Source organism: Typha angustifolia, chromosome 7 (assembly GCF_048772165.1).
Source record: "Typha angustifolia cultivar Huaian chromosome 7, ASM4877216v1, whole genome shotgun sequence".
Taxonomy (NCBI): Eukaryota; Viridiplantae; Streptophyta; class Magnoliopsida; order Poales; family Typhaceae; genus Typha; species Typha angustifolia.
The window spans coordinates 7,405,221-7,431,472 of NC_133245.1; the positions used below are offsets into that span (position 1 = coordinate 7,405,221).

At 35.9% G+C, this 26,252-nt stretch overlaps 1 protein-coding gene across 1 annotated transcript; it reads right to left on the reverse strand.

The window, feature by feature from the left end:
* Positions 1 to 25,329, reverse strand: LOC140762739 (filament-like plant protein 4). Its single transcript, XM_073100665.1, has 6 exons — positions 25,012 to 25,329; positions 13,876 to 14,014; positions 4,464 to 4,641; positions 1,846 to 4,255; positions 1,638 to 1,692; positions 1 to 859 (listed from the first exon to the last, which is right to left on the reverse strand). The coding sequence occupies exons 2-6, from the start codon at positions 13,984 to 13,986 to the stop codon at positions 404 to 406; spliced, it is 3,210 nt and encodes a 1,069-aa protein (XP_072956766.1). The 5' UTR covers positions 13,987 to 14,014; positions 25,012 to 25,329; the 3' UTR covers positions 1 to 403.
* Between the last annotated feature and the right edge of the window lie 923 nt (positions 25,330 to 26,252).

The window sequence follows — 26,252 nt, forward strand, 5'->3', positions numbered from 1 at the left end:
TTTTAGAACATGCTAGGAGTTATTATACACAAAGTCATGAACTTCAATGGAAAAGCTCATTTATCCAGTTGAACTGTACATCTACACAAATTGATGAGACAAAACAAACTGCAAACTTTCCCTCTCCGATAGAGGGGGAAAAAACAGATGATAATGAATAATGCTCTTGCCCATGCCTGATACAGAGTGAATCACTTGTGGGGCTTCACTAAGCAGCAATCTCAGAATTCCAACCAGGAACGAGGTTGATGATTCCCTGAACATCATGAACAAACTTATTTCCATCATGTGAAATCTTAACTCATGATCGCCTGCTCACTAAGGCTCCAGGATATCAGGCAATATATTCTAGATACTGCAGTCAAGATTTTCCGAAACAAAACGAAATTCAGAAAATTAATTTTTAATTTTCGCTCTTTCCCTTCGAGAAAAACCTACTGAAACCACGTCCTTGTTTCTCAGGCAAAGGCGATGAGGAAGAGGATGATGGTCTCGATGACCTGAACTTTTGCCGCTTCGAGCTGCTAGGCGATTGTGGGAATAGGCTTTCTTCAGCATCAGGTGGGCTCATGTGGGAGTTGTATCCAACCAGAGGTGATTCACCTCCTGTTCTCTCTGTCATCAGAGCTGCAGCATCTTCCAATTCAGGCTGCCCTGGGGATGGTGGGGTATGTGGAGAATAAGCATCAGTAGGATGTGGTTTATCTTCGAAATATTCATCATTAGTTCTTTGCCTGTTGTTTGGTGAGGAAGCAAATGACTCTTTGGGTGGACGCAATGCTTGCAACTGCCTCCCAAGGAGAAGTATTGTCTCCTGACACTCTGCAAGCTTCTCTGCTGTGGCAGCAATCTCTGTCTCCTGTTATGGTTTTCAAAAGAATCAGAGAATTTACACTTTCAGAATCAACATAACAATATCAAATATATTTCTAACAGCCACAGCTTTCAAGATTGACAAAGTTAAAAAGCATGAAGTGTTAGAGCACAGGTTACTTTTATCAAGTAGGACTGCAAAGTTTATTTTCCGGTGCTAGACATCAATTCAGAAAGAACTGCATCTATTCTTAACTTGACAAGTGCCTCGAAGAATGATAATGGAAATTCCATGACTAGATAGAATAGATTTACCAAAGTTGCATTCTAGAATTTTTTTTTTTCGGTTAAGTGACATTGTCATGTTTCGCTATGTTTTTTATCTCATCTAGCCCTATTTAATCTTTACTTTCTATTTTCTTTTCTTTTTCTTGATTTTTTTTCTATTAACTATTCTTGTGTCCTGACCAACTGGTGAGGTAACAGACATTTGTCTCACACCAAACGAATGAACTTAGGGGTTTGAATATTGTACAAGCTAGTAATAACCTGGAACACTGAAATGATGGATAGAATTAAAATATACAGTTGTCACAATCCAACTGACAGGAGTAATGAATCACCAGTTCAATTTGAAAAGACCCTCGAGACATTATTAGGACCAAAATTTTGAAGTTTGAGAAAGTGAGAGTTAAAATGATCTATTGCAAAGCAATATCATTCAGACAACTCATTGAAAGTGCTTAGATAGTTAGGCACTGATCTTTTGTACTATTATGAATTAAAGTTCTTATTTCAAATGTTCATGGAGATTATGTGCTTACCTGTTTAGTCTTCATGCCATTGTCAGCATCTGTGCACATTGAACTCTTCTCGATCCTTAAATAGGAGAACCATATAAAAGAAGTCAAAAGGATGATAGGAACCATTTCAAAGGTTTCAAGAAAAAGCAAAAAGAATCAAACACAACACCAAATTGATAGATCTGCTCTTGCCAAGATAATACTATTGGCAGGTAACACTAAAGCTAACCTTTTGATCTGCTCTAGTAGATCATCGATTTTGGCCAAATCCTCCTGATGGCTGTGTCTTTCTTCGAGAAGCTCATCTCCCAGAGTTTCTGTTTTTGTACGCAGGAAATTTATTTCAGCTTCTAATTCTTGTGACCGTGTTTCAAGTAACTTGTAGGACTCAGCCATACATTTCAGTTGTGTCTCAGCTAAGATATTTGATTTCTGACTAGCAGCCAGTTGGGATTTAAGCTCTGCCAGGGTTTGCTCTGTTTCAATCAACTTGAGTTTTGAATGGTCCAACAACTCATTACAATTAGCTAGTTCCATCTCCACATTCTTCTTCTCCAATCTCAATTGCTCATATTCCTGATCTGTAGTCCTTGACTCAAAACCAGACACAATGGGCTGATCAAACTCAGGCTCAGAGGAAGAATGAGATAAAATTGAACACACAGAATCCTCTTTTGTTTGTTGTTGCTGACCCACTCTATTTTCCAGTAAAGTTACCTTGTCCACGTAATCCAAGTTGCTTGCTTCTCCTTCATTGTCTTTATCACTTGACATGAAAGATATCACCCCAGTGGTTGTTAAGATGTCAGATAACAAAATTATGAAGTCGTATAACTTTTTCTCGCTAGACAGAACTATATCAACAGATGTAGAGAATTGTTCAACTTTTTCACTGAGTCCATGATATTCAGGAGGCTGGCCTTTAGCCTCCGAAGTTTTCTTGGCAATAGATGTGATGAAATTAAGAATTTGAGATATAGCATTCCTTAAATTTTGATCTATGATATGGTTAGCATCACTCCCTAAATTCCCATCTTGCTTCAATTGCATTCTGCTTTCTATAGTTCCACCTAGGTCCTCATGACACTGTTTTTTAATGATATGAGAAGATTCTGGAGACCCATTGAGAATAGAAACAATACAGTTCTGGGGCATTTCTTGTGTATCCATCAAAGCAAGGCAAATATTTTTTATAACTTCTCCGACATCATTAATCTGCACTTGAGAGTCAAATATAGAAGCTATTCTTGATTTAAGTTTCAAGAGAGGAGAATCACTATCACTTGATGCAAACTCCTCAGAAGGTTGCTGATTATGGGAAGAAGATAAACTTTCGCATGGCACTAAATCTGGCTTTTTCCCTTTGACACCATTATCCCTTTGAATGACCACAGATACAGTAGTTTCAGCATCTTCAATTTTCATATTATCTACAATACTCTCTGGAGAAGTAATAGCTCCATTTGTATCAGCTGGTAAACATGCTAATTTCTCCATCTCTAAAAAGTCATCCATAAGTTCCAAATTGTTTGATTTTTCAGCCTTGGTTCCCCCTCCAACATCTTTGCCTTTCTTAAACTGTGAAAGTTCAGATATCAAAGCTGTAGACCAACACTCAGAAAAACTTCCTTCATCGTCAACACCATCTTCAGACATGGATGTCAAGCTTGGTGGGTTGCTTCCATTATCGAAGTGAATGTCCATGTTCAAATTTGATGGGATCTTTTGTTGGTTCAGGGGCAACATTTGCACTTCCAATTTACGAAGCTTCGTTGCAACTTTAGCAAACATATTCCTTGATGCTTGTAACTCACTGTTACGTTTTGATAAGGCCTCCTTTAGCATTTTAGTTTCTTCGTCCACCGCTGATAAGCGTGCTGTCAGAAATTCATTCTCCTTGTGATACTGTTGAATGCTTTCAAAGGCAAAGTCAGGAGATGGGGTCAATGCATGATAAGTACTAGAATTCCTAGCAGGAGAGCGCCTAAACCTGGTTTCACCGTAATCATGACCTAAATTTTCAACTTCTAGCTTCATTTGAGCTAATGCAGCAGGACCAGGTAATTTCTTTCGCACAAGGCCACGTAGTCTCTGGCATTCAGCTTCCAACTTTGATATTTTCTTGATATCTTCTAGGTGCTGCTTGATCGCCACATCAGCTGATCTAATGCTCATGTTCTTCTCCTCATTGCGGATTTCGAGCTCCTTAGAGACAACATGAAGTTCGTATTTCAATGAATTTATTTCCCTTTCACGTGATTGTATATTGTTTTTCAACATTTCAATCTGAGTTTCTGCTTGGGAGTTTTCATCACTAATTTTCATCAGCAAGTTTGAGTGTTCTTGAAGAGATCTTGAAAGTGCAGCATTCTCAGAAGTAGCTCGTAGGAGCTCCTGCTCACAATCAACTAGTTTTGCTTCTATATCAGCTTTAACATTCTCCCATTGTTTAGTTTTCATAAGCACTACGTCATGCAGTTTTTGTTCACTTTCTTCCTTCACATTCCTGACCTGCTTCATGCACTCCTTGAGAGCACCATCAAGTTGGGATGCTTGTTCTTCAGCTGTCATTTTAGACAGCATAACAGATTCAAGTTGATGTTTAAGCTCTGCTGCTTCTTCTTCAGCTTTCTCCCAACCTAATAGGAAAAATCAAAATATGAATGTTAAAAGAAAAACAAATAGCAAACCCCTGATAATTGATAATCATGGAGAACAAAGCAGCACATGGTAATGCATAAGAAGTAACAAGATTATAAGAAGGGATTTTGTAGTCATGAGTCGAATGAAATCTGTGATGCAATCAGAACAGATCAACATGAACATATATTGCAAACTTTATTATACCTGAGATTGCTTCTTCGGCAACTTTCGTATGTTGTTTTACTAGGTCATCTTTGGTGGTCATATCAGATTGTGCCACAGATAGTTTTTCATTTAGTACTTTCACTTGTTCTTCCATGTCAGTGAGATGTTCATATGTTTCAACAGAGATTTGTACATATTTCACACGTTTGGTGCTATTCTGCAGATGGAGAAAATTGATTCATAAGAAAAAAAAACATATAGGCCAACAAAATAATGAATAAAGTAAATCAGCAATAAGGTTTAATTAAAAAATAACAACAGTCTACTGTACACTTGCCATGCCAGCGGTGTACCGGCACGTGACATGAGCGGTGCCTCACGGCACCCCTCCTAGTAGCTTTGCTACTCGCCTTCGACCCCATCGTCGAGCTTATCGTCGCCAATTGCCGAGTCACCATCACCCAAGCTCACACCCCCTTCGGGTGCCCCTAGCCCGAGGGGGAGGGGAAGAGAGAGAAAGAGAGAGAGATTAAAAACTTAAGTTATGAATCCGAATTGTCGTGTTGTGCCATGCCATGCCGGCTGATAGGTAGGCACGGTTCGTGCCTGTGGCACAACCATTGTTGAACTTAGATATATATCCAATCAATTATTATTATTATTATTATTATTATTGATGGGATACAAGTGCCCTACATAGCAACCATACATGAATATGTAATAAGAATGCTAGAATTATGTTCTTTTTCCCTTTCCCTTTATATTTTCATTTTTTAGTATGATCAATTTAATGCTTGTTGAATATAGTTAAACGCACACTAGGGAAATAGAAGATTAAGATGTAACCTAGAATTAACTTTCTTTCCAAAACAAAATGTGACAAACTTAGCAGGTACTCTAAAAGCTTAAACTATTAAATAATGATACTTTTCATCTTTCATATTTCATCTTTCATTATTTCTAATCAGTCACAAACATTTTTGGGTTTTGTTTCTTAATTTCAGGTTTCAATAAATTGAGTCGCTCAAAAAGGAGATTCAACCTGGTTTGGTTTGAGCTTGGGCCTTCGCCTATCCACGTCAACCAAGTGAATGGGTTGCAACTAGCGGAGCAGCTTGGGCCTAATTGGTGGACTGTGGGTTAAAGCTCAAAGGCCCAAGTTTTGGGCTCAAAAAAAAAAAAATATATATATATATATATAAAGAAAAATAAAACCATCTCAAATTGATTAAAATTTAATTCTAAGAATTTCTGCTTATTGTCTTTTAACGATTATTAAATTAAGGCATAGAATTTTTTTTATATGTGATAATTTTTCCACGCATCTGGATTAGTGATTCATGGACCAGAGGTGAGTAAATTCGCTTAGTTTACAAATATTTGCATACTACTTTATTCTTCATGTCATTATCCTTCGTATAATGTTACACTTCGTGAAATATTATTCTTGATGCATCTAGTGGAACCAAATTAATAAAAATATTATTCAATAGTTCATCTTCTTTTCCCATTGTTAATAAAAAAAAGGAAGAACAGAAAACATATCTATTAAAAAAATCAGTTTATTGTTTCTTTTGTTATCTCTAGTTTTGAGTTTTGAAATTTTGAAATTTTGAAATTTTGAAATTATGAAATTCAGATTTAGAAGATATTTGTTTTCCTTGTTTACCTCAATTAGTTTTATTAATTTTTGGTTAGTATCTTTCTTATCCTAATTTCCTAATCTTCCTAGACCTTTCGAAATATAAATTACCTTTTTCTTAAAAATTTTGAAATACGCATTTTTCCTCCAAATCAAACCTAAAACCTAAACCTATTAATCCATCAACTCAACTAGACCCTTTTAAACCCACCATTAACCTAAACCAAACCTATCATTCTAGAGCCCAAAGCCCACTAGCCCAAACCTCTACACCACTTAAGCCAAAACCTAACTCAACCAAATAACCCAAACCCACTTAACCCATCAACCTAATAACGCAAACCCACTTAACCCATCAACCTAATAACAAACCCACTTAACCCATCAACCCAATAACCTAAACCCACTTAACCCCTACCATCCTCCACTTACCTCCACCTCGCCGCTCCCCTGCCACCGACGCCGATGCTCTTTGACGCTGATGTAGACGCTCATCCCCACAACTTTCAACTTTCGACGACACCCCTCCACCATTTGTCGTCACCTTCACTATCAACACTCCATCCAACGACGCGACTGATCTCCATGGTTAACGCCGCCACTCTGCACCGCCGACAGCCGATCTTCTTCCTCGGCTCCTCCCGCCCCTGTCACGCTCTATGACCTCCACCACCTCACCGTCACTCCCTATGGCCTCTACTACTTGCACCGTTGTCATTGCTCCCTACGGCTTGCACCACCGCAATTTCGGTCGGTGCCTCTTGCAGCCTTCGTCGCAACCGCTGCTGCTACTATCGTCATCACCGCAGCTACTATCGTCATCACCGCAGCTACTATCATCATCACCGCAGTTGCTGTTGTCACTATCGTCGCTGACACTGCTACTGCTGCAGCCACTGTCACCGTCGCCACCGTTGTCCCTGCTGTCACTATCACTGTTGTCATTATTGCTGTCATCGTTGGTTGCTGTCGCCTTTCAATGGATTTGCAAAATTTAATATCTTTCCTTTCTTTAGTGTTATTTGTCAATTTTTAAATAGCAACTGTCTTTCTTTTAGTATAGATTATAACCCTATATATGTTTCATTAAAACAAACGCTCTACAACTACCTACCTATTTATATTGTTTACTCAAATCAAAAATAATTAATATTAATGATAGAACTAACTAAGAAGAGGAAAAATCTTAGCATATCTAAAGTCACTGTCTCGATCTTGAGGGCATGTACTACTGGTTTGTAACTTTCTACTAAATCTAACTGGCTTTTATTGAAAACTTTATAAGTGGTTGTAGGTTATTCTGTTTATTACTCTCTTATTATTTGCTATGATCTCCTAGTTTGTATTTTATTATTCATTTTCTAGATTTGTTCTCTCACTAGTAAAGACACATTGCATAAACTTTCATAGTGGTAAGATAGTCTCAAACACTCCATCCCACTCTGTTATGGAACTAAATGCTATTAGAAGATTCCCGTAGATTTTTACAAGAGTCTATCAAAAATATTACGACTAGATTAGACGACTTCAATACTCGTAGCATGTCGTTCCTAATGTCGACACCCATCGACATACCCCATACTATCCTCACCATGAGAGAGGTCATGAAAGAGAACTCCCAAGCAAAATTATTGTGAAGATGCATTTGATCTTCACAATAACAGGGGATTTAGAGGTAATGCTGTCTTTAGAGAATTTTAAAACCATGAATCAACTTATAAAGAACATTAAGGTTGATGACCCCACTTTTGATAGTCGTTTGGATTCTATTGTATTTACTGACTGGCTCTGTAAAATTGACCACTTCTTTTAGTGGTATGATTTGCCAAAAAACCAAAGAGTTAGATTTGCCCAAAAGAAACTAGTCGATTGAGTCAAATTGTTTTGACAAAGTTCAGAACAAATCTTAATGCGACGAAATCAATCTCCAATCATTCATTAGCATGATATGGAAGAAATATTTGCCACACTCTTATCTTGGTGATCTTTTGGATCAATGGAATAATTTTAAACAAAGGAATAGGTCTGTGAGCAATTATGTCTCCTAATTTGAGAAGTATATATTAAGGTGTAATATTGCGGAGGATGAGAGGATGATGCTAAGTTGATTTAGACGTGGCCTTAACAACAACAACCAGAGAGAGTTAGTTTTCTAGGAGGTTACTTCCTTAGATCAAGCTTATACTCTTATGTTAAACTATGAGATGGTTAGTATGCAATATTTGCCTAGGCGACCAATTGGGCGCACACTTCCCAATTATGCATCTATAGGCGTAAAAACTCAAACGATAGCGATACTTTTCAAAACTACCGAAACTGTTGTGCCTATCCAACTTGACAAAGAAAAAGGGCTCCTCCATGAAAATGCACCTATCAATAAACCCCATCAATGTTACAAATATTGACAGGCTGGTCGTGTAGTCTCAAACTGTCCTTAAAAAGCCTTTTACCTTGGAGAACAGGATGACAATATAGGGGAAGATGAGCTCGATGAGCAAGTTTATAAGCTTGACCTTGATGATGTCCAAAATAGTGACAACGACCGTAGTTACCAAGATCATACTGTTGGTGTCGTTCATTGTGCTTTGACACAACCCCGGGAGGTTGATGATTGGTGAAGGAATACAACATTCTATACTTACAATTGATGTGAAACCAAAGATTGCAAGATGATCATCGACAGTAGAAGCTATATTAACGTTATCTCTTCTAGTGTTGTATCTAGATTGGAGTTAAAATCTACATCTCACTAAACTCTTATAAGGTATCTTAAGTCAATGATTCCTCAATCACTATAAATGAAAGATGCCTAGTTTCTATCACTTTCCTTTCTTATAAGGAAGACGTGTGGTGTAATATTGTGTCGATGAATGTAGGGCATATTATTTTGGGCTGCCCTTAATTATTTGAAAAGAAAGATAATAAGAAAAATGCTCATAGTAATAAGGGTTTGCATATAATAGATTCTAAAGAATTTGAAAAGGAAGCAAACCAAGATTCTGTTACATTTGCTATGGTAGCTCGTGAAGTTGGGATCCCTACCCTCACATCGTTAACTGAAGAAGCTGCTCCTATACTAAACGAGTTTCACAATGTGTTCCCGAATGATCACCCAGATCAATTGGCTCATTTGCGTGATATCCAACATACAATCAATTTAGTCCCTGGCTTCTTTTCCAAACTTGCCACACTACTGAATGAACCCCAAGGAACACGCCGAACTACAATGTCAAGTGATGAACTTTTTACAAAGGATTTCATTCACAAGAGCTCAAGTCCTTGTGTCGTTTCTGCCTTACTCATGCGAAAGAAAGATAAGTCTTAGCATATGTGTGTCGATAGTCGAGCCATCAATAGAATAACGGTCAAATATCATTTCCCATTTTGCGGCTTGATGACATCCTAGACATGATAGCAGGAGCTTTAATCTTCTCCAAGATCGATCTCAGAAGTGGTTGTATAAATGGTTAGTGATGTATTTTAGTCTATCTAATGCCTCAAGCACTTTCATACATGTTATGACATAAATGCTTCAACCATTCATGGAAAAATTTCTTGTGATCTTCTTTGATGCATCTTGATTTATAGTCGGTTGAAGGGAGCTTCATTTCGTCCATTTACATCAAGTCTGTCTTACGCTTCGTACTACTCAACTCTATGACAATAGAAAGAAGTGTTCTTTTCTTGTGGATCAAGTCATCTTCGTAGGATTTGTGGTTACATCTGAAAGAGTCCGCACCAACTCAAAAAAAATCAAGGCAATCATTGATTGACCGGAGCTGCAAAATATTCATGATGTGCATAGTTCAATTGGCCTTGGTACTTTTTATTAACGCTTCATTTGAGAGTTTAGCACTATCATATTTCCAATCACTGTTTGCTTGAAAAAAAGGGATTTTCATTAGAGTAAGTCAGCAAGTAAGGAATTTGAAGAAATTAAGAGAAAAATGACAATGGCGCCTCAGGCATCGGGACACCCTTTTGCCTATTTTAGTAAGAAACTAAATGAGGCCAAATAAAAGTACTCCACTTACAATAAAGAATTCTATGCGATTATTCAAGCTTTGCACTATTGACGTCATTACTTACTCCTACATGAATTTGTTCTTTATTCCGACCATGAAGCTCTTCGATTCCTAAATTTTCAAAATAAACTAAATTCAAGACGGCTGATGCGTTTAGCAGACAAGTTAGCCTTCTATCTACCATTAGCATTAAAGTCACTAGATTTGACGACATGAAGGAAGACTATACATCTTGTTTGGACTGTAGAGAAATTATTCTCACTTTCCTGAGTAAACCAAATATAGCTTTGAACAGTTATTTCCTCCAAGACGATGACCTTAAATTTAAGGTTAACAAGCTCTGTGTTCCTTGTACATTCGTACATGACTTCCTAGTTTAGGAGATCCATGTCGGTGGCTTGTTAGGTTATTTTGGATGTGATAAGATGGCCAATATAGGACCTACTGATTAGCAAAATACTAAAAACAAAACACTGGACTTTACACCCCGTTACCTATGCCTGATCACGTATGGCAGGATGTGAGTATGAATTTTGTCCTTGGATTATCTTGCACCTTTGGAGAACATGATTTGATCTTTATGATCATAGATCGCTTCTCTAAGATGGCTCATTTCATTCCTTGTGCCAAGACTTCTAATGCTTCATATGTGGTAAAATTGTATTTTGCCCATATAGCAAGTTATATAGTCTTCCGAAAGCTATTGTATCCGATCGAGATGTTCACTTTATGAGTTATTTTTGGAAAACCTTATGGCACATGGTTGGCACAAAGTTTAAGTTCTCTATAGCTTATCATCTCCAAACTGACAGTCAAATTGAGAGCGTCAATTGCATTCTTGGAAATCTTTTGCAATATCCTGTGGGTAATCATAACAGAAATTAGGTTGTTATTTTTCTTGTAGCCCAATTTGCATATAATAACTCCATTAATAGGTCTATAGGCACGAGTCCATTTGAAGTTATTCACAGTTTTAAAACACGCAAATCTTTAGATCTGTTGCCTATGTCATCTCATGCTAGAGTCTTTAAGTCTACCGAAGTATTTGCACATCATGTTCATTCTCTATATCAGGAGATCACCAAGCGAATTGAGGCAAATAATCTTCAATATAAAATATATGCTAACTTGCACAAGCATGCTAAGAAGTTTAATGTAGGAGATCATGTTAAGATTCATGTCAGACCCGAGCAGTTCCCTTTAGGAGCTATTTGAAAGTTTCATGCTCATAATGTAGGACTTTTTCAAGTTCCAAAACCTGTAGGAGCTAATGTTTGTCATTAATATTCCCTCTGATTATGGCATTAGTTGTACTTTTAGTATTGATGATTTAATAGCTTACCAACCGCCTATGAACATCCCTACTGAGCCATATGCTACCTTCGCTACTATTCCAAATGTACATGATATACCACCTACCATTTCTCCTTTTTTATTCACACTACAAGAAAAAATAGATGCTATTTTAGATAATTATTTCTCCTTTCTTATTCACACTACAAGAAAAGATTGACACTATTTTAGATGACCAAATAACATCAACTGTAGAAGGAGGGGTTCACCTTTTCTAGTTCGCTAGCAAGGTTGACCAGAGTCTGATTGTACATTGATCACTTGTGAGAAATTATAGCAGCTTGCCCCTGATATCTTAGAGTACTATCAGAGCCGTTCACACCACCACTCGACTGAGTCGAGTTTCTTCCACCTTGGGAGAGTTAGTGTGGACACCACTATTTATCAAATTTCCTCTTGTAGACACACGAGGGCTACACCTGTGGTTATCTGGCTTAACGAGGATTTTGAGTAGCCTTATAGGGCTATTGTCATCTTTCTGTCTTTTCCTTTGTTTTGCCTATATAAAAGCTTGTAATCTTTTTTTTATTGGTTAATAAATATTTTGAGAGTTTTCACATATTGAGTGTATTTTGGTGGATTCTAATGTCGATAGATTCCCTAGGTTTTGTTACTTTTTCTAATTGTTCTTTTCAAATCTACAATCGAGGAGTTCGTCTTACATCATACTGTGGCACCTATCTACCGATCTAGTGCCTATGGACTTTTAAAACCTCTAGTGGTCCTAGTGTAAAATATAACCCAACTTGGGAGCATGACTGGCTAATCAACATTTAATATGATTCTTTTGAGACTTGACTCAATCTTTATTGTTAGATATGAATTAACGAAAAGAAAAATTACAATCATACAAAAATAATAGAAGTCATCCAGTAAGAAGAGCTCATTAGTTTACTAGCTAACCAAAATAGCTAATGTTGCATCCAAATAGAATAAGTTGAACAAAGATTTTGGTGAAGATGTTCAACAAATGCTCATAAGCATTTCAGGTAATAACTCTATATTATAGTTCTGCTTGTAAAGCCCCAAAAATTGAGGATATACCCACGCCCATTTAAATCCCAATTAATTAGAATTTCCTAATTTGTTTAGCTATTCAAATCTCATCTCTCTCTCCTCACACATGCATGGTGTTTATCTCTCTCTCTCTCTCTCTCTCTAACCGTAGCCCCTTCCTCCTCAAGAAAAAAAAAGATGACCCAGGAGAGAAACAAAACAAGAACAATGGAGGTTGCTTGGTGTTTCACAAGCAAAGGTAGGAATTCTATATGAGAAGATAAATGACACCTGAAGCGTAGATTTAGTATTTTTTAATACCTAGGCAGATTAGTGTGTTTATGTTGATTCATGAGTTGTATTTATTATTTAGAGACTATTATTCAAATCCACTTCTTGTATGCTATTAAAATTTCTCGAGCCCAAATGTGCAACGGAGTGTTAGAGTATAAGTTAGTGATGTAACATGAGATTAATATATATATAACTTTGTTTTGAGAATTATAAAAATAATTAATGAAATCACTCATGAGGGGAGGAAAGATGAGTGAGCAAAAGATGCTTCCCAATCTAGATCCCAATAATGCAAAACTACAAAATATACAGAGGGAATGTGAATACAGATCTTTCCTTACTACTCCACGTATCAAGTATAATGATCATCCCCAAAAATATGGTTTCTTCTAACTGCAAGGACAAAATGGTTCAAGATGAACAGTCATGATACCTTGTTCACTTGAAATAGTATTAAGGTCTGTGTCTATAAACAGGTATACATCAATATCCCTTATCCTCTGAAAGACAAGATGCAAAAGATTGTTGTAACAATTAAAATAGATGTGGTTACATTGATTGAATTAAGTGAACTACCAAATGAATTTCTATGACTACATAATGCCTGAAAACAAAAAAATTAGTATGATGGATCACCTGTCCCTCGTAGTTAACCCGTAAATATCGCAAGCTACATGCTAGAAAATTAAGAGTTTTTTTAATTCAATAGCAATCTTCATTTGTCCTGAACCATAACTAGGAATCTTAAGATATAAAAGATTATTAAGTTAAAGAAAAAATAATCCAGCAGTGAAGAAAAACAACTGCATGTAGGAGGTCTTCCAATAATGCTACTGAATAGGTGGATCTGTCTCACCATGGTAGCCCAGTAACTGTTGCATTTAAGTTCCAACCATATTACGTAAAATAGAAAGTCAGCATGTAATTAATAGGTTCAGATTAATATGACAGGTCAAACAGCGCATACTTAGGGTTAGGAATAATCAGATCCATTCTAAGTTCAGTATTACTGCACAACTAACTAATTGTTAAGTAAAATAATAAACAGGGAGGGCTGTGTCAGTCGGCATTTGCCGTGCCAACGAGACCATGACACCTGGGGATCGGCATGGTAATCATTGAGTAAAAGTAAGCAAAGAACCTGATCCTCTTTGTTGCCTCCTGAACTGGGTGAAGATGAAACAGCTGAATCTGTTGCAGTTATCGTCTTCTCAGAAGACTTCTTCTTCCAAGGCCAGCTTCTCCGGTCCATTTTATTACTAGTTACCTTTTGGAAGGTGCTGAAAATTAATAACATCCGCTCATTAACAGTGGACAACTATAATAAGTAGAACAGACCTTGATGATATATGCAGACAGTAATTACAAGAATAATAAAGAAAAAGAGAGATACATATTGAGTAGGCAAGAAAAGTATAAAGATAATAACAAAATCATACCCAAAGACTGACCAAAAGTGACATGAAATAACATGTTGCAAATTACTCTATGAAGTATTCATAGTAATTTAGAGAAAAAAGAAAAAGAAAAGGCATCTCAGTATCAGAAATGCTTCCATATAGTATTGCAACAACTATCTTATCTAAAACCATATGCTATTAGTGTTGTGCCTATAGAAGTGATCAATAAGAAATGCACAAGTAGCAATAGAAAAATAAAATAAACCAAAGCGAAAGAGACACCAAGATTTCCTGTAAGAAAATTAGTTGACTAAAACAATTTAGTTTGGTAACAATGATGGCCACGCCGACCAACACATGGCACAAGGGGTGCCGCACCCCTCCAAGCAACTTTGCCCCTCACCGCTCGCCATAGACCAGTCGTCACCGCTCCTTGCGGACCTCATCATCGCAGTTCGCCATCATCTCGCCATTGTCTCGTCGCCCCTAAGTCGCTAATCACACGCGACAAGATATCCTAAACTGTGGAAGAAGTGACGGGTCAGGTCGAATCAGGTGAAATAAAAATTAAAGTTGCAGATTGATCGAACAGCGACGATGAGCAGCGAGTGACAAAGGGTGAAGATGAGTAGTCTCCCTCATATTTTTCTCTCCCTTTCTTGCGGCACGTGCTTGTGGCATGACCATCCATGTTAGTAACAGACTAACAAGTAACAACACATCATGCCTTTAATATTTTAATATGCCCCCTCATGTGTGGCCCTAATTCTACATGCGAACAAATAAAATATAATACTATAATAGGATGTCTAGCTCATTATATTTTAATATTATAACTTGGGAATAAAAGCAAGTTATTAAGACTTAAATCTATGACCTCTAGAAAAAGTAGCTCTAATACTATGTTATAGATAACCAATTAACCTAAATGCTTAAGTTAGAATACAAAAGAAAAAAGAATCATCATTCTCTAATAGCTTTAGTTTTTATAGCAGCTGGTGAGTTAGTATCATAACAAAGTAGAGGTCCTGAATTCAAATTTTGCTAGGCTTATCTGTTATTTAAAATATAAAACATCCACCTATTCAAGTCAAGTCCACTTTTTGCGTCTCATGGATTTGCTCTTGGTTCAACTGTTAAGAAATAAGAGGCTATGAAGCATAGTATTATTCCAGGTCAGCTACTCCATTCTTCTCTCCAATTAGGTAGGCTCTCCTTGAGACCATAGATCATGCAACTGCTAACTTTTCACGATTACAAAACAGAAATCTGTACAAATAAATCTACTAAAAAACCCAAGAAAAACCCCACTTAAAACTTGCGACCAAATCCTTGTATGCGCCCTCTCAAGTATCCTCAAATCCAGTGAATAAGAAGTCCCAAATAGAAAAACAAGAATTAGAATAAAATCAAATTGTTCCTATCTCTCTCGCAATGCTTGGTTGTCCATCCAAAATTGCACCAATTTGCTTCTACTATTATGCAGAGAGACGGATAGAGGGGAGAGAGAGAAAGAGAGACACGAGAGAGAGAGAGAGAGAGAGAGAGAGAGGGGGGGGGGGGGGGGGGGCTACTCCTACAGCAGAAGAAGCAAAAAAGAGGGAGAAATTAGAGAGAGAAGATTGTTGTTGTAGTCCTAAGAATACTGTGGCGCTAAGAGGTGTGAGAGGGAGGAGAGAATGGGAAAGGGGATTATGAATAATCAACAAGATTTCATTTTATGTTTATTTTATGTTTTACTTTCCAAATTATCCTTTTTATCTCTACTAGATTATTCTGTACATTGAAATATGGTTGGAACTTTGAAGTTTCAATTTTGGTTTCGGTTGGTTTTGATTTCAACCACTAGAAAAAGAATGAATGTTTTAGGCTGAAATATAATGGTTTTAGCTTATTGTGTCTAAATAAATGTCAACCAGAAATCTTGATAATTTCTGCCTTAACCAATGAGTTTTGGTTTTGGTTTTGGTTTTAATTAAGTTTCAGTCGTCAATGTTCCACCTCAAGTGAAACTTCAAACCATATTTGAAAGGGATCATAAAGATAAGCAATTAGTTACTGACAGTGGATGACAACATGATAGCTTGGTCACTCCCGATAAAGATGATTAAGATGCAACTAGTGTGGACAGTAGATGAATAGTGATCTTAGTCATCTAAAGCAACATTTGGCTAGAAAACAAAGAAATATAATAGCTTACTCTAAGGTGAGCAAAAGGTTAGAAAGCAATGACAGTTTGTTTCATATATAAAAAGAAAGAAAAACAATCTTGAAATTGTTAATGCAATATTTTGTAATGGCAAATTCATTGACATAAAATACTAGTAAATATGATGTACAATATAAGGCTTGATATATGACTAAGTCACACTATTTATGGAAGACTTGTACATGCAAAAAAATCAAAGAACTAAATGAAGAACAAGCCCAATTCAGCGTTCTACAAAAAATAGTGCAAAATGATCCTGGTCAGTTCGAACTGTGAAACTGATTCTGTGCTGGAACATATAAGGAATATAAGTTCAGTCTGAACCGCACTCAAATCGGTTCAAAGCGAACAAGCAAAACAACAAAGGAAAGTTCAAAAAAAACAATTAGATTTGATGTTTCCTTTAGTGAATTCCCCTAGAACAAATAGTAGATATTCCTCACCTCTATAAAAGGAATCCAGAGGCAAATAAAAAGGCATTCGTCCCATCCAAGGATCTCTCACCTAAAAGAGTTTCTCTTTCTATTATTGTGTGAGAAAATATTTGAGTTCGAGTGCTAGTCAAACATCAACTACAACTTGTAGCATTTCGAAGGAGGTGAACTAGAGGTTAGAAGGAGAACTCATCCAAAGAGAAATCGAGGAACTTCAAGTTCTATCATCTATGAGTTTGAGGTTTCCTTATGAAGCATATTCTGTATCAATTGTGAGGAGAGTCGTCTACATACGTCTGAGCGTTAGGCTACATCAAAGATTGATCATTAAGCACTAGAGAAGCTAAAACTAGGTTGTTTATCATTGACATCTACACCGTCATGAAAATTTTGAGAGTTTGATTAATGTCAAGTTAAGGAAAATCAACGAGGAAGAATATTCACGAAGTAGTTTATCAACAAGGAATTCGACGATGGTTGTGCCACAACACTACTTTATAAGTGAATTTTGTGTCTATGAGTTTTAATGAAATAGATTGATCCGAGAGGTTGATCGGATCAACGATGGCTGTGAGCGTGCTTGACCACTGGCTAGTACGGCACGTGCTACAGCACTTGCCGACCGTGCCATAAAGAGAGAAAGAAAAAGATAAGGAATTACTCACCTTCGCCGTCGTTGCTCGCCCGAACTCGCACCCCCGTCGAGTACCCTAGCCCAAGGGGGGGAGAGAGAGAGAGAGAGAGAGAGATTAAAATGTTAAGTTGTGGATCCAAATCTGAATCTTAAGTTTTTTATTTCTCTCTCTCCTCCCTTTCTTCTTCCCTCGAGCTAGGGCACCCGATGGGGGTGTAAGCTCAGGCGAGAGGGGACTTGGCAAGCAGCGATCGACAACGAGGTCGATGGCAAGCAGTGAAGCTACTAAAAGGGGTGCTGTGCAGCACCCCTCATGCCACGTATTGGTACGCTGTCGACGCGGCCATCCATGGATTGAAATTGTGGTTTTTCTTTTTTCTTTTTTGATTTATTGAGTGAGGTTTTTCTCCACATTAACAAAGTAGTGTTAAGGTATTTGTCATGCTTTTTCTTATCATATTTGTTCTTAGCTCTGTATTTCCTACTCTTATTTATTTCACTTTCTAACTTGAGTTTGGTTTTCAGAGTTAGAATAATATTCAAATTTCTTTCTCCTACTTAGTTCAATTTTCTAAATATGATTTGTAATCAGTTTTATAAATCTAGTAGGATTACGCTTTCCTAGTTCCATTTGAATTTTCAGTTGGACTTATATCTTCTACACCTAGTCGATCTAGGATTTCTCTATCTCCCACGAAATTTCAAAAAAAAATAGAATAATGATCCATGAAGAGTTCATGCATGATCCTAAAATGGAACGGGTTGATTATGAAAACAATGGATACAATGATGAGAATAAAGAACAAAGGCAAATAAAGAGACCAATGAGATAGAAGACAAATATATAGGGAGAAGGAGATAATTCAAAGTAGTGGTGGTCTTGACAACATAAGGACCAGTAAATCAAGAACAAGTCTAGCAAGATTGAGTTTTCTAGCGTGATAAGTGCTAGTGATATAAGGGAGTATAGGATTCTTGAACCGATGGATCTATATCTTCAAAGAAAGAGAGGTCATACATAGACCACTATCAAGACAATTTTCAAAGAGATAAAAAAATTTCAAAGAAATAAAAAAAATACAAAGAAACACATTAGTAAAATTATCTCTAAATTTTTCTACCACAATCTTATTTCTATAAACATAGTAGGTAGCCCATATTATCACATAATGACGGATGTTATATAACCAACATGGACTAGTTAGAGAGAAATAGAATAGAAACATCATTGTTTGTTAGTATTAAAGACATGATATATATTATTGGTCCATTACTTTATGGCTTAAGTTTTTAGGTCATTTGGTTATCTAACATAATATTAGAGCTCATTTTTCTAGAAGTTATGAACAATAGCCCTTAACTTTTATTCCCTAACTCTTACTATTGTAGCATAGTGGGTCATACATCTTATTATTTAATCTGCCCATGTGTAGTATTAAGGACCACAAATAAGTAGGTGAGTTAAAGATATAATATGCATTGTAGTTTGTTACCAAATAGGTTAAGCTTTTAGGTCGACTGGTTGTTAATAATTAGCTTAAGTTTTTAGAATAAATGGTAAATTGAAATAGCATCAAAGCAGGGGTCCTTAGTTCAAATCTTGTTAGGCTTATCTATCATTTAAAATATAATAAAACTTGCATCCATTCAAGTCAAGTCCATTTAATGGCCCTCTCAACAATGTCTCAAGCTTATAAATGAGAGAGGGTGTTAAAGTATAACAAAATAAAATTATTGCTTTCTATCAGCTTAAATTTTTAGAGATGATGATGCGTTAACAGGGACAATATTCTTAAAGTTTATGGACTCTGCTTCTCATTTCGAAATTGGAGAATACAATTTTAGGCTAATGAATGATGTAGAGGAGATTGGTAAGAAAAGTGTTGCCAAAGCAAGGATGATCATGTTGTAGCAAAAGGATTGCCATTGACACCCCGCCAAAAACCAACATGAAAGCTATGAAATACATTCTAGGTCAGTCGACACGAACTTAGGAGACCCATCAAGCTCTCCAGCAACAACCGGAGAAGGTTCGGTTCGAAACCTATCATGATTTATTTAAGAAATAATCCATTAGATCCATTAGGCGGATCCCTATATACTCCATTGAACAACCCTCTCTTCTCCAATCAAGAAAGGAGAAGCCGATCTAGGGCACGCTGCATGCCACATGCCAAGAGACTCAATGGCGATTTTGGATGCAGTAAGTCGGCTCTCTCTTTCTCTCCCTCTCCATTTCGCTCCCTCCTTCCTAGTATCTCTCTCTCTCTCTATTCTTTGGTTTCCTATCTAGCATCTTTTTGCATTGGTGCCAACAACAAAGGAATCCTTCATCTAAAGGTTAGTGATAATAGGACAAAATTATAAGACTGCTAGACAATTGCGCTTATGACGAAGAGGTGACAGTTGTATTGGATGTCATATATTGCAAATTATCTGATTTTATGTTAGTGAATATTACTAAGAATTTTGAAATCAGAAAGATAATACATAAAGGTCAGAATATGATAAATTTTATATATAAGCATAATTGGATTGCTGATCTACTCAAGCAAATGACTAGTTGTAGCGAAATAATCAGATTTGATATCACTCACTTTTTAACATTAGAGAGTAATATGAGACATAAGAATGATCTCATGCAAATATTTACTCACATAAGTTACTACACAAGTCAGAAAAGTAAACCTTAAGATTAAAAAATAGGTGACACTTTGAAGGTTACGATTCTTGGAAATAGTTTTTGGGTCTATGTCTAAATATACATACTGCTAATGGGTGTGCTTGCAATTTACTTTCATCTTCTAAATTATGGTGACTAAAACCTAGGCACAAGGTAGGCCTAGACTAGTTTGGTTCTTGCCCAACAAGATTCTGACTCAAGTTGGCTCAGAACCTAGCTAGAGTCATACCTGGCCAATTCCAAGCCTAAGCCTACATGACCTAGCCCTTCCTCCTAGACTAATGCAAATAAATGCGAGAGGAAAAGAAAAAGGGTACAAGGAGGGTGGATCTATTAGGCAATGATCTATGATCAAGTTGTCTACAATTAGTAAACCTAGAGGTAGGTCAAAGCAATGGTGAATGGAGGTAGTTCTTGCTAATTTCAAGTAGGAAAAGATAAGCAAATGGAGCCATCTAAAAGAAACTGTGGACTAGCAACCAGATTTTACAATTTTCAAGACTTGTGATTTCCAAGCATAATGCTCTGAGCATGGATATTCTTGTGTATGTATAAGCCAATTGAATTTCACTCTTCATATCTTTTGTCACCATCCCATTCATCCAACATGTATGACTGAGCATTTGCCAAATGCATTGTTTGCTTTGTGAAATGGCACAACAAAACCAACACTTAATCATAAACATAAGAATGATATCATTAAGTTAAATTAAATGACATATAATACATGACATATCGGCACCATATTGTGTCTGACATCTCGCACTTGACCATGGGGGAAGTTATAACGCCAATGATCTGAGGTATCCTCCATATCTATAGTATGAGTTCTCAAAACAAAAAATTTACTAAATGACATTATTGGTGAAATTGTTACTTTAGCAGATTTATCCTTCACAACCATGACCATGACATTTGCAATATATATCCAGAAAATAATTTATACTATGATGGCGTTCTCATTCTGCAATTGGTCTGCACATCATGATAATAGAATGAGGTTTGTAAGAGTTAGCAAGTATAATCTGATCATAAAGAAGAGCAAATTGCTATTACCTATACCTAATTCAGGTTTGAGGTTTTAGTTTATATAAAAATTCTAGAAACATCAAATTTGTTGCACATATGCAAATTGTTCACTAGAATGAGGATTTTAATGCAGTGGCCTATTATTTCTCTATCATTTGACTTAACACGCATTCTAATATTTCTATCATTACAATGTATATAGCAGGAACACATATATAATGAATTTGCATTGAAGGTCAAGTATCCCAATTTCTCATATAGTTAGCATGTTGTTAGCTTGTCGCATTTATGTGGATTCACTCGTAGGTACCATATCTAAGTAAACTATACTTTACAATTTGGTGGATAAACCTAGATAAGAGAAGCAAGATTTATAACCTTATTTCAATTCATCAGGCTAAAATGGAAGTTCAAATGGAACAATTTCCAAATATTTTCTCTACTAGGATGGTTCAATAGCAGGCCAATTGCTATAACCTTCAAAAGCTTTCATTCACTAATGATCATTTGTCATAATAAAATGGACATGTATTTCCATGTGCAATTAGCTATAAGCCTATAAGTTTTCCTTATACACAAATACAAGCAGTTCTGCAACAAACAAATTTTCTTCAAAATTTATGATGCGCAATTCTGATGAAGTAGAAAATGCGACATTGTCTAAGTGCGCAAGCAAGTGCAAATATTGATTTTCAAGAATCAACAATATTGAATTGTAGATCATCAACATCAAATGATTTATATGTAGATACACTAAAATAAATGAATTCAACGTGTATTGTCTAATACCTACATGATATAAGATGTGAATATCAACATAATATTTTAATTTCTAATAGAAGATTTACTAGGTTGTGGCCTTTCTATAACCACAATATCAGATGTTGACATTCAAACAGAAACCAAGATAAATTAAAATGTTCCCATTTTTTGCATTAATTATCATGATTTGACTAAGGGTTCATGACTATACTACACATTGGTTCTACATTCTAAATTCTAAATTTTGGCCCATACATGTATATTTCTTCACTTTTACCCCATGACATTGGAATAATTGGATGAGGTTGTACATGCTTGTGACTTGAAATGGTACACACAAATCATCTTATAGAAGATGACACTCAAGCTTTGACGTCTCAAGAAATTATGCAGATTTTCCTTCATATTATATCATGAAAGAGATTTTGCTTCATCACCTAATTATTTCCATAAGGGTTTCCACATGTTTGTGGTTATACTTCCAATACCATATTACAATTTATTTTGCAACGAGATTCATTCAGAGGACAGTGTAAAGCATCTCGATAGCATGTATATTGCTCCAATTTGATCAAGCATCTTTAACTTTTGGAACTTTATTATAGAAGTTAGTACTAGTGTTTAATGATAACTATTCAGTTATCCTTCACAACTACAATTTATAGATTATTGCATTCCATTGAGCTGGTACTTGTCAATTTTGCTTTTCAAATACCATACTTTCTTAGTATATACCCTAAACTCCAAACACTCAAATTGTCTTCAGATCGTCATAACAACATTTCGAATATGATGAAACAGAAAACATGCAGATTAGTCTCTTTTTATTAAAAATCTGGCATGGAAGCAGGTGAAATGAATGCTATCCTCTACCACATTTGTTCTGACTTAACAATGAAAAGTCTTGTCCACAGACTTTTCATCGAACAAAAAATAAAACTACTAAAAGTCTACCATATGCCTTATCTAGTTCATGCTACATGGTGTAGCAACTAGCTAGTTCACTTTTAATATGCCAAAATGAGACCACATGCTTTTAACATTTATATATTATATGCTATCCAAATGTATTAACTTAATATAAGTATGGATAACCTAGTAGTTATATGTTGTCAAACAAATTACAGAAAAGTGAGATGAGCTTATATGCATAGTTCGCCAGATACCAGGACTAATCCGAACTCTCTCTCTTTCACTCTTTCGCTCTCTTTCACTCTTTTTTTCTCTTTTTCTCTCCTTTTCTCTCCTTACTATATAGCATTGTTACAGAGAGATCTAGCTCCAGCAAACTCCAACAAATTTTATCAAACTCCAGTATATAATTTTTTAATTTTATGTCTCTATTTTTCTCTCAATTTTCTTTTATTTCCTCCGCTTTATCTATTTTTCTTCTTTTTTCTTCTTTATTGCACCGTGGTTTTTCTTCTTTTGTTTGGTTTTCTTCTACTCACTCTTTTTCTAATCTTTTCGTCTTTCAGTTTTCATTGCAACGTAGTTTTTCTTTTTCATTATTTTTTTTTTATTTTTTATAATTTTTTCTAAATTTTTATAAGTTAATCTATATTTTTAAATAATATTTAAAATTTTATATAATTAAAATGTCCAATCGATCCAGGCAATCAATACGGTCAATATGGCCGATATGTATCATTTTTTTGGAAGGCCAATCCCGATCACAATCTCAATCTTTCGACCGTTCCTTATATGAATTGATGCAAATATATGGGTTTGTTGATTAGTTGATAATGTAAAAGGGCCCAATATTGTGCCAGGCGACCCCCTAGAGTAAAGCTTGTTGTTAGCTTAGAAAAGTGGCTTATACAAATAACTAAAACTATGTTGTTCCTTGGAAGATTAGAACCAAATTTGTTCTCTCTCATGAAAATGAGAAGAGGTAGTAATTATAAACTAGCATGAAAATACCTAAGATATATGCTGGATTTGGGCACTTTCTTCTCAACTACAACAACCTTGCAAAGTGTGGTGAAGTCTAGATAATGCCCTCACTCTGGCATGAAAGATTGATGACTTCAAGAATTGTGCTTCTCATAAGAATGAATTTACTTCACTCTATCTTCTCCAATGAATTTTAGCCTTCTTATTCATTGTCACAAACTCATTCAGATCCAACATCTGTATAACTCAGGTTTGTCTAATGTGATTATTTCTTGATAAAATGGCCTAACAAATCAAGAGCATAATCAGAAGTTCAGAACCATTCTGACAATCTCAACAATGTTTCCTAGTATTAAGTACTAGTCGTTGTAGATATTGCCAGTATGACCAATAATGTCAAACCCAACAAACCATTCATCATCAATTATAGTAGTCCACAATGACAGAGCAACATGCACTTGGCAATTGATACAAGTAAACTCCCAGACTTGAAAACCAGGTGGGGCATGCACTTTTAAGGCACAAAAAAAGCAAGAATCTGATCACACAGACTGTATTAGGAGCATCCATTACCCAGTAGTATATAGTAAGTACACCAAATGAAGTAAGAGTTCTTCCAGAGGAAAATTTTCAATTGAATGAAGTAACTGAGAGGTAAAACTCGATTTTATAAAAAGAAACAAAAATTATCAATTTTGGCATCCCCAATGGATGAATCAGAAAAGAATTAATGAAGGAAAAAAAAAACATAAAACAGAGGAAGAATCCCCAATGCAGATGAGCAGACATTAAATTCTCTAAGATAATTATAGGTTCCAGATTGAAGCCCGCAGTATTTGATTATGAGAGATACCAATAAAAGATTAAAGGCAGCAATAATTCGAAGGAGATAATCCAAGATTCCCTAACAAAAACCACTATAACGAAATTGAAGGAATAATCAATTTCACATAAAGGAACAAAGAAAATTCTTTCTTTCACCACTCTCATCGATGTATATTAAACTGCGCGGTAATGAAACAGCAACAGCAAAACGCCATCTTTTCGCAATAAGAATGAAACTGTGTGGTAATGAAACAGCAATAGCGAAACCCAATAAGAATCTCTTAATTTCCAACCACAAGTAGACCAAGAACGAGTCTGTAATCTCAATTACAGACTCGCATATGGCTCGAAACCCAAAAAAAAACTCGCAAAGGCTGCAAGAAACGAAAAGTTGGTATTGCTTACCAGATCGAATGCAGCTACCAACGCATACTTTTGAAGATGATTACGCTAATATTATAGATTGCTAGCAACATAAGACGACGGCCTGTCATTCCTTGTAGCTTTCTTTTGGCCCCTTCATTAGAATGGATCTACTGCAATAGTTTGGTAGATATAGGAGAAGAGCAGTGTGGAGGAAGACAGTGGAAGAGATAGCAGGTAGTTATTGCTCTTTCTCTCCCTCTCTCTCTTACTCTTCTCTCCTTTCGGTGTCGTACACTTTGCTGTCCACTTCGGAACGAGAGAGACAGAGAGACAGAGAGAGAGAGAGTAAAGAGCAAAGAGGACAGCAAAGAGAGGAAAAAGGAAGTGGTAAAAATATTCCCGTTAAGCTGCCACTTAAAAAGCTGAGAAGAGCATCCAAAGATGCCCGCTTTTCTTTGTGGGTATATTAGATCGAAAAGAGTACTACCTCAGCTTAAGGACTCTAGCAAGTAGATGAGGATACTAAAAGAGTTTTTGTCTCTCTCCTAAATTTTATTTTCCAAATAGACAACATTCCAAATTTAATAATCTACTTTCGCTAATTCGGAGTACAGATCATCAAGCCTAATATAAAGCGTTGAACTCGTCCGTGTTTTACTTTTAGATCGAAACCTTAATCAGTTCTTTCTTTTCCATCAAGTCACTAATCTATTCAGTTTTCGTATGGGGCACACCAAAAATGCTGAATAGAAATTTGTCAATTAGGTATGTAGATATCAAAGAAAAAATGCTGAATACTTTACTGAACAATTCAAAATAAATGAAGCTAAGTATATTTCATAATAAATTTTTATATATTTAATCTAAGAACAAACTATTGCAACTAGGGGTGAAAACAGGTCGGATTAACTCCGACCCGATCCGCTATCCGACCCGACTCGGATCAGATTCGGATAAAAAATTTCTATCCGACTCGGATTCGGATTCGGATACGGATAGAATTTTTGAAAAAAATTCGGATACGGATTCGGATATGGGTCGGATAAATTTTTCGGATTCGGATACGGATATCGGATATCCGTTTACTCGCATATTTTTTTAAATGATTTACAGTTTTTAGTTTGCTTATTTAAATAGTAAGTATTAATATTATTACTAATAATACATTATATATTATTTATAGAGATTAATTTATCTAATTTTATATATTTGACATACAAAAAAGTTATTTATTGTAAAACTCTTAATAATTTTATGTTAATTATATTTAAATAAAATAT

Coding starts and splice junctions, on each gene's coding strand:
- LOC140762739 (XM_073100665.1), bottom strand. CDS start 13,986: ATGGACCGGAGAAGCTGGCCTTGGAAGAAGAAGTCTTCTGAGAAGACG. Junction 1,693..1,845: donor CTACTAGAGCAGATCAAAAG/GTTAGCTTTAGT, acceptor CTCCTATTTAAG/GATCGAGAAGAGTTCAATGT. Junction 860..1,637: donor ATGGCATGAAGACTAAACAG/GTAAGCACATAA, acceptor AAACCATAACAG/GAGACAGAGATTGCTGCCAC.